Consider the following 14,050-nt stretch of genomic DNA (forward strand, 5'->3'; position numbering starts at 1 on the left):
AGTTACTACAGTTGAAAGTAATAGATAAATGTTAAAATTATTTATGTACCTGATTATTTAAACCAAGAGTATTATATTCACACCCAGTTGATGAGTAAGTCCACTTCTTAAGTTTTACATCTAACCATGCATACAACTATATTGTAACATTAATATTAAGATGGTATTTATATCATAAATCATTGCACTTAATATTTTTAGAATCCAGATAATGAACATTTCATCATCATAGTTCTTGACTCATTCAGGCTGTCATTTTTTGCACTGCTCAAAAACATGTAATAGTTGAAGTAGGTTAACATTGTTCAGTCTGTCACTGCCAGTATCATCAGCTCACTTACACTGCCATTGTTCACAGGATTATATATATATTCTTTAATAAGATATTTAGAGCATTTTTATATTTATTGTAGTATTTTAACAAAGAATTTTATTTACATTTTGAGCATTGCTGTGTGACTTGTTTTGTATCATAGTGTAAACTGTTTCACCTACATATATCCAATGTGTTATGAAATGATCACTTGGATATATCCATATACTTTAGAAATGAGGAAAGGGCAGATTGATAGATTGTATCATAAGATCTCAACATTATCATTGATCATGTGATGTTAAAGTTGGGGCAGGAGTTCTCTGTTGTTTTCCTTCTCATTTAAGGGAATTGCTGTCATAATCTTTTGATAATGATGCCACCCCTCCTCACTTTTTCAAGGCTTCACTGCACAAACATCTATATTGATATTTTGTGTAAATTGGGGAATGAGGGAAAAGACAATAGTAGTGATGAAAATTTTGTTTGGAGCAACCAAACATTGGATGGTCATTTAGAGTAAAGTAAAAACCTTCATGGATTGTATTAACACCATTCAAGACATTTAACAGTGAATAGAATTTGTCATTACTCGACATTGGTGATTAGTCTTCTCTTTAGCTAACAATCAGATGGCATGGATATTTATACTGGCATTAGTTTACTTTAATTCATGTATTGAAGTACTGTGGAATGACTTGATGACATCGAATAGGTGTATGGATGCAAACTACTTTAAAGATGAAAGGTTAAATTGGAATATGTGTAAAATCATAATTGAGGACATATTGGAAGGTTCATTGTGCTGTGTATAAAACATTTACTCTCTCTCTCTCTCTCTCTCTCTCTCTCTCTCTCTCTCTCTCTCTCTCTCTCTCTCTCTCTCTCTCTCTCTCTCTCTCTCTCTCTCTCTCTCTCTCTCTCTCTCTCTCTCTCTCCACACACACATTAGACTACTCACTATGAGTATCTGCCCCAACTCAGGTATGGTATATAGGAAACCCAATGAAAAGAAGAGCTTATAAATGTATTTGAAAATGTAAATGCTCATAACTTTACAGTGCCTATGACCCTTTCTTTTGTTGACAATTACTGTATTTATTTAACTTAGAAATTTTATTTGAAATTGAATAAACATTGATGAATAAGAAGAAAAGTGGTAAAGTTATGTAGGTGCAGCTCATATTCTTTTTCCTGGGATTACAAAGAAATTTGTAGTGGTTTTAGTTTCAAGACCTTTAAAAATTATCTAGTTATCATTCCAGTTAAAAAAAAAAAGTGGGAGGGAATAGGTCAGGATCTCAAGAATTTACTCTTGTTTTACCTGTTGATTATAGATATAGATTATTGATCCTTAGTCAGAGAATTCCTTGGTAAGCTCCTGAATCCAGTGTTGGAAGTCATTGTCAGTGGGAATGCTTTATTATAGATGAAGTTACATTATCAAGGAAAGCTAAACAAATGTCATTACCTCCCATCCACACCAAAGCATTTTTGAGACTGGTAACTGAATTTGGGAACTACATCCCATTTATCATGCTCAATTCATTCTTTGTAATACAGTTACAAGCATATATAACAACAGTTGTTTTATGGCACTAAATTGTTACTTATTTATTGTTATTAATTTTGACTTGTATGTTATACATTTATTTGTTTTTTTTATTTTTGTAGAGAGTTCCCATTTTTGTCCCATAAAATTTAGATAACTTGCATTTGAAATATAAAACTAAAAATTTTCATATTTGAATAAACTGTGTTTCAGTATTTTTGCACCAGCATAAGCCTTATCTCAACTTCATCACCAGCCTTATAAGTCTGTGAATTCCATTTATAATGGCCAATTTATGAATTCTTTTTAATGAGGGCATTAATTTCACACACACACACACACACACACACACACACACACACACACACACACACACACACACACACACACACACACACACACACACACACACACACACACACACACACACACTTGGCAGTAGTAACATCTTGCATGTCTCCTGTCAGGTTACAATTTGCACCTTGCTCAGATTAATTATTAAAGGTTTTCACTGAGTGAACCATTCCTGTTCTTGAGCAAGAGGATTTCATACATACTGTTTGAAAGGCTTGACCCATAATTCAGACAGTATTAGCTCTATAAGGCTAATAGCAGGCAGTGGATAAAACTATTAATTTAGTTACGGAAGTACTAATAACACTCTCTCTCTCTCTCTCTCTCTCTCTCTCTCTCTCTCTCTCTCTCTCTCTCTCTCTCTCTCTCTCTCTCTCTCTCTCTCTCTCTCTCTCTCTCTCTCTCTCTCTCTCTCTCTCTCTCTCTCTCTCTCTCTCTCTCTCTCTCTCTCTCTCTCTCTCTCTCTCTCTCTCTCTCTCTCTCTCTCTCTCTCTCTCTTCAAGTGATGTAGTTCACAGTTATATATTTGTGTTCAGTTAACCTTCACTATCCTAGCCACTAGCACGGGGAACACTCACATGGCATTACCTGCATGCATGCATGCATGTCTGTGTGTAGGAGAGATGAAGGGAGGTAGATTTTGAAGGGTCAGAACTGTATGGACCCGCATCTCCTACACACTCCCACTTACCTCATGTTGAGGTGGCTGTTAATGTCACCACACATCTTCCAGAAAATTTTCTCTCAAATTCACATCTTACGTGGGACCACTGTATACGCATTGCAATAAACAGTGAAATAAAAAAAATTTTACTGAATATTCCCTGCTGAAATGGGGATGCACTTAATGTCATTAGAGACTAATAGATTCCTTTCATGTATCTTTACTTGTTACCAGAATATTACTTTTAGATGATAGTGGAGGCCTTACTTACAAAATAAGAAATAGGAAGCAGCAGGCTAATCTCTTGGGATCAAGTTTTTTAGCATTGTTGTCTTTGATTTTTCACTTCTCAAGTAAACAAATAGCCTATTAATGCACCCATTAAAGAATTCAAGTAGCTTAATCAAGTATAGTATTGTATGTATATAGACAGCTTACATTAATAAGGCATTCAGTTGAAGACTGGCAGTGTTTTTTTCATTTTCAGTGGGTATGTTTTTGAATGTTTGGAATCAGGAAGATCAGGTCAATATACATGATTTGGATTATGGTCAGGATGAGTAGTATTCAGAATCTAGTAATTAGAATTGTAATTAACATTGCCATTATCTCAGAAGAGCATCTCACTCATCACTAGAGTCTCTCTCTCTCTCTCTCTCTCTCTCTCTCTCTCTCTCTCTCTCTCTCTCTCTCTCTCTCTCTCTCTCTCTCTCTCTCTGTGTGTGTGTGTGTGTGCTTGCAAACTAGAAATACTTAGGGCAAAGAAGTCTTCAGAAATGGCTTATGCAACACACCCTTTCAGCAGGATATAAACAAATCTTTTCTACCACCTTATGGGGATTGATATTCATGATTGGAATCTAAATTTTCTCTATACCAAGTGAAGTAGAATGCAAACTTATAATACTGGCAGTCTAGCATTTTATCCCTTAGTCTCAAAAATTTATTGAATGTCATTGTTTGTAGTTAAAAAGTAAATTGTAAGATGTGAAGGTATTGAGTGTTCAATTCAGAAAGGCCATGGATAATAATATTTAATACTATATTGTTTTTATAAATCGAGGGATGGTCAAATACATGATTGCCAGATACCCTCTCCTTACATGTTTATATATATATATATATATATATATATATATATATATATATATATATATATATATATATATATATATTAGTTTTTTTTTTTTATCTTATTTACATTGCTGTTAACTAAACACGTTACATAAAAGGTGACAGACACCAGGTCTTAGGTTTCCACAGAGTATAGTTACATATAAAACTCGGGTTTAATTTTGTGTGGAATGTATCTCACAGAATAGATATTGGGTAGTTTCTTGTGTTACAGTTGTTATTGGTGTTATGATAATGGTTGAGACAAGGAACCCACGTGCATATAGTAACATTCAAAGTTATGTCCAAAGCATTCCCTCATCCTTGCCTTTAGCTTAGGTATCAGTAATAGAGGACTAATCATCAGCAGCCATACTCCATGAAACTCAGTTGTGCAGGATTTGTGGGTCTCCAGATCATCTTCCCCTGCTCTTTATAATGGACTGACCCTCTTTCTTGTATATGTTATGTTGAAAATTTGTATTGATTAAACATGGTTATCATCAGAAGGGATTGTTAAAACTCATTTATCTCATCTAACTTGAAGGACTATTTTGTTTTCACATACCTAGATTTAGTATTATATTTAGGTAGACTGCATATACTTCCATTGTATTTATTTACCAACTTGAAAAATTAACATAATTGTAATGATGTAATTTTATTTATTTCTTCTATTTTTGTTATTACAATATATTGCAGGTGATCTTTATCCAGATGGTAAAAGAAAAGTTTTGTTATAAACATGTCAGGTAATTAATTCATTCAGTGGAAAAATAGAGACCAAACATACAACATGAACTTTATACTTTGTATGTAATGAACATCAACATTACCATGGCATAGCGTTAATTTGTGCAGTTCAATCACTGCCTGGTCATGCATTAACAATACAAATTTATATGTTGGTTTAGTCACTTAAGGTTGAAGAACCTGAGTGGATATCTGTGCAGATAGTGTTTAAATAGTCTTCCTATCATCTCAAACCTATTTATGTCATTGTTCACTGAAGTGTGAGGATGAGGCTTAACATTATAACAGAAGTACTATACTACACACTGCCATATCAGGTGCTTCTTAGAGATGGATGTCAGGTGTTTGTTACATAGATCTTCAAGGACACTTAGTCATCTTAGAGTATCTAGCAGATCTCTGGATTTTTAAGATTTGTTTATATTTTTTCCTCAATGTTTATCAACTCTGCATGCTATTCAGCTTTATCAAATGCATGAAATTATGTTGACAAAGGCATCACATTTTTAAAGGGACTTCATATTTATTCATTATCACAAAACAAGCAACAGTTGGGAGCTGTAACAATAGCTGTTGATTTCAGGTGTTGATATATATCATGTCCATAATTCAGTTGCTCCTGAGACCTCAAGGGGATTTAGATAGGCTTGTGTGTATTTGTTAACTACCTCATGACAACCCTATCTATTGACTTGATCTCAATTGCTTACATATACAGTAATGATTTTAGGTTATGATTAAATTATTGCATTCCTCAGCAAAGATACTATGAATTCATGAAAATAGCTTTAGGTTATTTATCATCTTAGGTACTTATAACATTATTTATCATTAATCTACTATATTTGTTCTCATTTACATATTTTTCATTATGTTCGTTTATATATTTTTGAGCTGGTTAGTAACTTAGGTTTACACTCACATCAACAGAGTTGAATTCTAATCTCAGTCTCTTTAATGCTTATTCTATGAAACTACTTCAATAAGATGTCTCTGACAAAATAATATGTTACTTTCCATCTACTCCCCCACAACCTCTAATCCTTCCTATCTCAGGTTATCTAGCATTCTTTTCTGCCATCTTAAGAAGGTGTCTGCCATACCCATAACATTCATATCTTGATACATTTTCCTTGTTAATGATTTCACTTTCTTCATTTTGTCCATGTTGTTAAACCGTCTACCACTTCTATCTACAATTGATTTTTTTTTATATTCATATGTAATAAATCCTTCATTCAAGAATGACAAATTCCCAAAAATTATGTTATATCTACTTGTAGAAATATACTAAAATGTATTTTATTATTGTAATTATAATTGAAAATTTTATGGATCCATTTCAAGACAATTCAGTGACTAAAGACAGGACTTAACTCAAATATGTTACATTTCTGTAACACTTTAGTTATTATATTCACAAACGTATGATTCAGTACTAATCTGCCACTATAGTCTCTGTATTATCAGCAGCACATTTTTTCACCTACAGTTGGGAAAAATATGGGGGTGATTCCAGACATAACATCATCCAAATGCAAACAAAGCTAGTGACAGACAGCCAAGCTACACACTACTAAAATTTCATGAGCAGTTTTATGAATCTGAATATATATAAGTAGGATGTGCATTTTTATATATATATATATATATATATATATATATATATATATATATATATATATATATATATATATATATATATATATATATATATATATATATATACCATGTGGGCTTTTCACGGGAATTTATGGGCTAAAGGGGATACTTTTTGGGTACCCCCTATTGCTACACATAGTAGGGAAAGAATGGATGAAAGTAGGATGAGGATATACAAGTTGGTGATATAACGTTGTTGGAACAGTGTTGGAATAATAGAGGACTTGCAAGAATATGTAGAGAAGACTGACACCCTTTGCTGTATTCCTCCTGCTAAGGAGGTTTCATTATATTTACCAGTATTTGAAATATGTGCATTTTCTAACAGATATTAATAAGCCACTTACTAATGTATGAATCCTTATAAATATTATAAAGTCATAAAAACTGCATTATCAATGTTGAAATTGTAAACTACATCATAATTGACATCATGAACTCTGAGGATATACAAATGTGGCAGCACTGTCATTGGTTACAGTAAATTTTGCGAACTCATTGGTCATGGTTGTAAATGTGCCAGTGATTGCTTGTTTTTAGATTGCAATATTTTATGCATTGGGGTTTGTGATGTAGAATATAGCATCAGTATCATCGTAAGCTATCTTGGCTCTTTTTGGATTAGTAAATATAAAACCTCTTGTGGATGTGTTTGATCATTCTAAATTAAAATGTTACCTTGGTTGTTAAGATTTATACCTAAGGGTAGAGTTCTGTGAGTAGAAATGTGATTGAATTGGTGTGTGTGTGAATTACTATTGGGATATTCAGGGTTTCTGTTCTACAGCATATTTTTATGACCCTTGATAAACATTCACTGCCAGCCATCATGATGTAAATTCACATTTATCATCATGTTGGTGTTACTTGTAGTTGTAGTCATTATAAAATATGAGTCAGCTGTTCAGTGCTTGGGAGATAAATGGCCTTTGTTAGTCCTATGGTTGAGTAATTCTTATTTATTTATTATTTTGAAATATTCTTCCCTTCTGAAAGTTTAAACTTGCAGGGTTATAACTTTGAGAAGTTTGTGGATTTGCCATTTAATGTTTGATGGTTTGCCGAGGCAAGTGTCTTGGTACACTTAAGTATTGTGTGACTAACTGGTTTTTAATAATATGTGGGAATAGGATAGGTAGTATGCATATATGATTTGTCAGATTAAGGTTATTATAATTAGAAGTTCAATTATAACTTAATTAATGAAATAGTTGAATATTATTGCAATGCAAAATTAATCATAGCTGGGTATGATCTTATTTATTTATTTATTCATTTATTTTACTTTATTGTTATAAAACTGCATGTTTAATGTCTTATTTTTATCTAATTATTATTATTATTATATTATTATTATTATTATTATTATTATTATTATTATCATCATCATTTATATGTTTAGAAGATTAATGTTTTCAACAACTGAATTCCAAATATTCTCTGGCCTCATGTTCCCTCACACTTGAAAAAAGAAAAAAAGAAAAAAAATCACTTACCAACATAAGAAAATTAAAATCTCATAATTTAGGACAAAAAAAAATTAGAGACGCTCATGAATTTTGTTATTTAATTATCGGTGTCATTATTATTACATTAAGATGGTTACTACTAAATGCACAGTATTTATACCTTCATACAGTCAGCCACATCATTCATGGTTTTGAATTTAAAGAAATTTACACACTCAGGTTATAAATCAAACTAAGAATGTTGATATGTAGATATAACATTAAGTTTTGTAAAAAAAAAAAAAAAAAAAAAAAGTAAATGTAGTTTTACTATCTTGTTTGAATTCTTCCTTTACACACACACACACACACACACACACACACACACACACATATATATATATATATATATATATATATATATATATATATATATATATATATATATATATATATATATATTTCTAGTGCCGGGAATTATCTACATGTGTATCTCAGAACGTCTGGTGCAATCATTGCATCACCCGCTGCCTTTGAGCAGGTGGCTGAGTCTGGGCATCATGGGTTAATGTATTCGCGTTACAGTGTATTACGGAGGTGTGGCTTTTGTTATGTGACAAAGATGATTGAGGAGATACTATACTATAGTGGAATTATGTAGGTGTAACGGATAATTGTATATAATGTATAAAAGGTATTGAGTCACCAAGAGTTAGAATAGAGTGGTAAGAGTAGAAACACGGATACAGAAAAAAGTATTGGTTTCGTCGCTTTGGTATCAAGTTCACTTGCACATTGCACAAGAAATTAAACTGCGCAAGTTCTGCCCCGCGTATCCTTCCCCAAAGATTATTAATAATCTGTCGATGACACAATCCCTGTCAGCAGCTGATTCTTCATCTTCGGTTCTTGTGTAGTCTGAAGAATCAGCTGGAGGGAGACAAGTCAGACAACAAGAACTGAAGAATCAGCTTAAAACAACAAAAATAAATAAAAGAATAGCAAAGAGAACAGCTGGAACTATGGGCGATGTTACAGGAATAGTTGCGAAATGCACGACACAGCTGGAAACTGGAGAGCAGTCACTACATCAAGGAGTAATGGACTAATGGCTACGAAAATGGATCAACGTCCGAAGGAATTGGAGGAAGAACAAATGATAATAAACGTATAACATGCAAGAACGAAGGAAGAACAGACAAGATTTGTGCAACAGCTGGATGAAGTGCAGATGATCCTACAGGTGCAAGAGTGTGAGCTGAGAGACAGCTCACCAGGAGGTAAAGATGACAAGGTGAGTGCTGTGACAGTGGCGCGCGGCCGGGCCTTTGAAAACTGTTTGACTTGACTGAAAAGCAGGCAGCCACGTGCTTATGGAAGACGTTTGAGTGCTGTGACAGTGGCGCGCGGCCGGGCCTTTGAAAACTGTTTGACTTGACTGAAAAGCAGGCAGCCACGTGCTTATGAAAGACAGTTGTGCCCCAATCGAGTACGTCTCAAGCACGGTGGACGTAGTTTTATCGAGCGAGTCCAAAAGACTCCAAGTTGTACCAAAAGTGCTGTCAGTACCACTCCCAAGTATTATGTTCGTAGAGATACCATATATATATATATATATATATATATATATATATATATATATATATATATATATATATATATATATATATATATATATATATATATATATATATATATATATATATATATATATATATACACACACACACACACACGCACGCACACACACACGAAAGATTTGCGAGAGAAGCAGGAAAGAGAGCACCATGAAATGCCATAATATGCCTTATTTATTAACATTTACAACAAAAGCACTTAAGTATCATCATCCACAAACGATGAAGGATTATCATAAAGGAATATATTCGCTAAACTTTGAATATACTAGGTTTCTCATTTCTGTTTATGATAATTCAAACAAACATTTATTTCTTCTCTCCATCGAACTCGTAGACACTACCATAGAAAAAGTGGTTAGTTTGTTGTAGGTACGTTGTTTGTATTAACTTGTATAATTAATAGAAAAACTATAGATGAATAGTGTACTAGTAGGTGTAGGAAGATCATGTGTCGCCTGTATGGAAGGCTGAGGGGCGAGGGACCGAGAGCAAGCCAACCAATGTTTTGCTTAACGCCATGTTGAGACTGGGGCTTCTCATAACGCTCTAGTAAGATCCCTCGGCATTTATTCTCTTTTCTGCGAATTTCTTCATTCTCGACGTATATGACATCACGACGCATTAAGAATCGACGAAGTGCTTCATATCTTAGCTGTAAGTCAGTTCTGTTGTGTGGCTTTGCTTAATGCCAATAAGCGAATTTGACAGGCGGGAGGCGGGAGGTGACGAATGTTAGGTGTATGTTTGATTAAATCCTCATGATTATACATGCTGCATTTGACAATTGAGCAGCCTAACATACACTTTACTTAACGTGGCTGCTTTCATTCTACTGTCCCAGAACTTTATGTGCTAATATTTACGGAACAGAGGATGGATTTATGAAGATATTTGTAAAACTCGGAGTATAGGTAATGCGTGAGGAGTGTATAGCCGCTTCTTGTCACGGGAATTTTTATTGATGGTTTGACCTCATAGCATAGAATACTTCGTTGTTATTTACAGTTGTCGTCACGTACAAATTTTAGTAAAAAATTAAGTCCAACCTAACTCGTGTTATGGTAAATGTTAAGACGATGTACGCCGCTCTATTTACTCACATTTTCTGGTTGTAGCGCCCAACAACTTGAGGTCCTGGTAGGAAAGCGGGGATTTAGAATTTTAAAAGTTAGAATATTGTAAAATGTCACCTCTTGGTACTGAAAATCTCCAGAAATCAGTAGTCTATCTTTGGACATTAATCTAAACTAGCATTATCTAGCCTTACCAACCCTAGGTTAGATGATGATAGATTGGATTAGAGGAAGTATAGATTACCAACTTGTGGAGTTTTTGACTACTGATTCCATGAGAGGGATTTAGAAGGATTCATTGACAATTTAACTTTTTTTTCTTCTTCTTCAACAGAGTGTGAGAGCAGCTTTAGTCTGAAGAATGGATACTCAGCCCTTTGAAAATATGGTTATGAAGACATCTGAACCACCTGTTCTGGCAGCCAGCCATAATGAATCTTCAGCAGTTGAACTCAAGGCAGAGAACCAGGATAGTCTGGGTGCTGCACAAAACAGGGAGGAAGAAGAAGAGGAAGAGGAAGAGATACAAGACCAGAAAGAACCAAGAAAGAAAGTTAGGCGTGGCAGAGCAAAGGTTCTTTCATTCTTGATATCTTTTCATTGCCATGAAACACATGTTATTATTTTTAATTAAATAAGCTGTATGGTTGTAGATGAAATATTAGAAATTTAGATGAATTATAGTAAAGGATGAGAGTATGATCATCAGATTAATGCAGGACAAGTGCAGCCAGTGCCCAAAAGTACCTACAAAGTCTGGTTTGACTATAGAATAAGTAAACATATCTCAACAAAACATGCCATTTTAACACCATGTTATTTTGAAGGCAAAACGGAAAGGTAGAACGCAGCAAAGTTTGGCCTTGGCTAATGCACAAGTAGCAGCAGCAGCCTTCACCTTCATGCGGAAGCGACGGCAGGACCTCACTCTTGGAGCCAAAGTCAAGGCAAGATTTCTCTTTTGTATAATTTTGGTGAGGCTTAACTTCATTGAGGTTTCATTGCTTCTATTTTTCAGTATCAAACTACAGTATCAAATCTCTCTTGGACAAGATTCTAGTTTTCTTTAGGTTAGGTTCGATTCTTGTTTGTATTGGACTTACCATACTGATATACTTTGTCTATTTTTTAGGTTCTTGAAATGCTGGAGCAGGAGCCTAAAGTTCCCCAAGGCAAGATTGCTTCCATGTTTCGTGTGAGTCAAAGCCAAGTTTCAAGAATAATGAAAAATAAAGAAGCCATCATGACACAGTGGAATCGATTTGCTACACCTGATCGTAAGCGTTGTCGTCTAGGTAAGGCCGGTGCACTTGAACAAAAACTTGTTGAGTGGTACAAAGAAGCAAAAAAGGAAGACTTACCTATTTCAGGGCCAATTCTAATGGAAAAGGCAAAATCTATAGGAAATGAAATGGGTATTGACTTCAAGCCCTCTGCTGGATGGCTTGGGAGATGGAAAGACAGAAATGGAGTTACTTTAAAGAGATTCAAGGATAAAGATGGGGCTCTGTCTGTAACAAAAGTTGGCAATCACTGGAGACGGTACATGTTTACCAAAGCAACAAAAGATTATTCACCTCAGAATGTTTGGGTAGTAGATGAAACCGTGTTAGCCTATGATGCTTTACCTGAACATTCAATACCTGGAGCAGTGAGTGGTACTGGCAAAATCTCTATTATATTAGCATGTAATCTTGCTGGGACTGAAAGAAAACCTCCAGTTGTCATAGGTAATTCTCAGACTCTTACCTCTGTCAACCTTCCGACACCATTCCAGCATCATCCAGAATCTACTGTCACGCTTGATTTTTTTTCCTCTTGGTTAAAGGAATGGGATCGTGAACTGCATACAAAACGGAAGAAAATTGTTGTGTTAATGAGTAAAACACCACATCATCCAGAAAATCCTCATGTATTCAATATAAATGTGACATTTTTCCCTCAAGATACATCCACAGTACTACAGCCAATGCAATTGGGCATTATAAATGTGTTTAAATCTTTGTACAGGTATCAACAGCTCAAATATGTTATGGCTAGGACACAAGCTGGTGAAAAAATTGGTCTTAGTAATATGTTCAGTCAGAATATTCTTTCGGCACATTCACTTTGTCTATCTCTTGTAGATGCTATTTTTATGGTGCATAGAGCTTGGAAACATGTAAGTCCAGAAACAATTGTCAAGGGTGTGGTAAAAGCTGGAATGAGTAAGGATGTAGATGCTTTGAATGTATGTGATCATGTTCAAGCACCACCTGGAGTATCTCAAGAAGACTTTGAAGTGTTGATCAACATGGATGAAAGACTCAGTATTGCTGAACATACAGAGCACCAGCCTCAGACACTAGATTGTGGTCAGCCAGTATTAACCGACAGTGTACAGTTCCCTCAACATTTGAACATGTATGGAAATTCAGGAAACAAAACCCAACAGCCCAATCCTCAGATTGATTTATATCCAGGAACAGTATGTGACTATCCCAGTGTATCTGAAGCAGTTTATGCCTGCCAGATATTGAGACATTATTTACAGAAACAAAGTGGTAAATTATATGATGAATTTTCAGATTTAGAATCATCTATTCATTTAGATATGATTTTGGATGCAAGACCTGATCTAAGAAATAGCTATCAGCCTGACCCCTTACATGACTCCTCCTCAGTTCACAGTTTGGAAGCTCATCAGGCAGCCTTGGAACAAAAAACTGAATACTTGCAAAAAATGCAGGATGAACTTCATCAACAGAAGATACAGAAGGAAATGAAAAAAGTTACGCAGTCTCCAGTAACATTCCAAAATTCACAAGGTTCACTCAACACTTTGCCTGAGGAAATAAGGACTGACCTGCACTCACAGCTGTTAGGGATCCATAGATCAGCAATGCCCAGTCAAGACTTACCTCGACAGGAGATGCTCAGGCAAGAAGTGCATCACCCTATGCAACATCCCGATTTTATGAGGCAAGATGTGATGAGGCCAGAATACAGGCAGGAGATTCATCAAGATAGATGTCGTGCTGCCTCACTTGTTGAGCTGCGTTCCTTTAAACACGCTCATGCTGATGTCAGAGATGATCTAAGAAATGATGGTAAAAACGATTCCATGACACTGACATCAGAGCTAAACAATTTGTCACCAGATAATCATCCAGGTGCAGATCTTCACCACCATGTGATGGACTTGGATCATAATGTGCGTCTGCCAGATGGTAGACTTAATAATCCTGGAATACCATATTATACTCTAACCAATCCACTACCTCATTATATGCAGTCTAAGTAAGCTAATATTTAATGTTTTATAAATATTCTTCCTATATGATTGTTTCTCTCCACTTTTCTGTGGTATTTTTAAGTTATATATATATATATATATATATATATATATATATATATATATATATATATATATATATATATATATATATATATATATATATATATATAAGACAAGAAATTCAAAGATGGTCAAATCTCA

The 14,050-nt window shown here is 34.6% G+C and overlaps 1 protein-coding gene across 3 annotated transcripts; it reads left to right on the forward strand.

The window, feature by feature from the left end:
• The first annotated feature begins 8,992 nt into the window (after positions 1-8,992).
• LOC123503729 (tigger transposable element-derived protein 4-like) lies at positions 8,993-13,889 on the forward strand. 3 transcript variants are annotated; one of them, XM_045253718.1, is made up of 4 exons: positions 8,993-9,153; positions 10,907-11,146; positions 11,400-11,519; positions 11,705-13,889. In XM_045253718.1, the coding sequence occupies exons 2-4, from the start codon at positions 10,934-10,936 to the stop codon at positions 13,853-13,855; spliced, it is 2,484 nt and encodes an 827-aa protein (XP_045109653.1). In that variant the 5' UTR covers positions 8,993-9,153; positions 10,907-10,933; the 3' UTR covers positions 13,856-13,889. The 3 variants fall into 3 exon arrangements, with proteins under 3 accessions (XP_045109653.1, XP_045109652.1, XP_045109650.1); XM_045253717.1 differs by lacking the exon at positions 8,993-9,153 and adding an exon at positions 9,938-10,048; XM_045253715.1 differs by lacking the exon at positions 8,993-9,153 and adding an exon at positions 9,958-10,153.
• The last annotated feature ends 161 nt before the right edge of the window (positions 13,890-14,050 follow it).

This window comes from Portunus trituberculatus, chromosome 14, assembly GCF_017591435.1.
Source record: "Portunus trituberculatus isolate SZX2019 chromosome 14, ASM1759143v1, whole genome shotgun sequence".
Lineage (NCBI taxonomy): Eukaryota > Metazoa > Arthropoda > Malacostraca > Decapoda > Portunidae > Portunus > Portunus trituberculatus.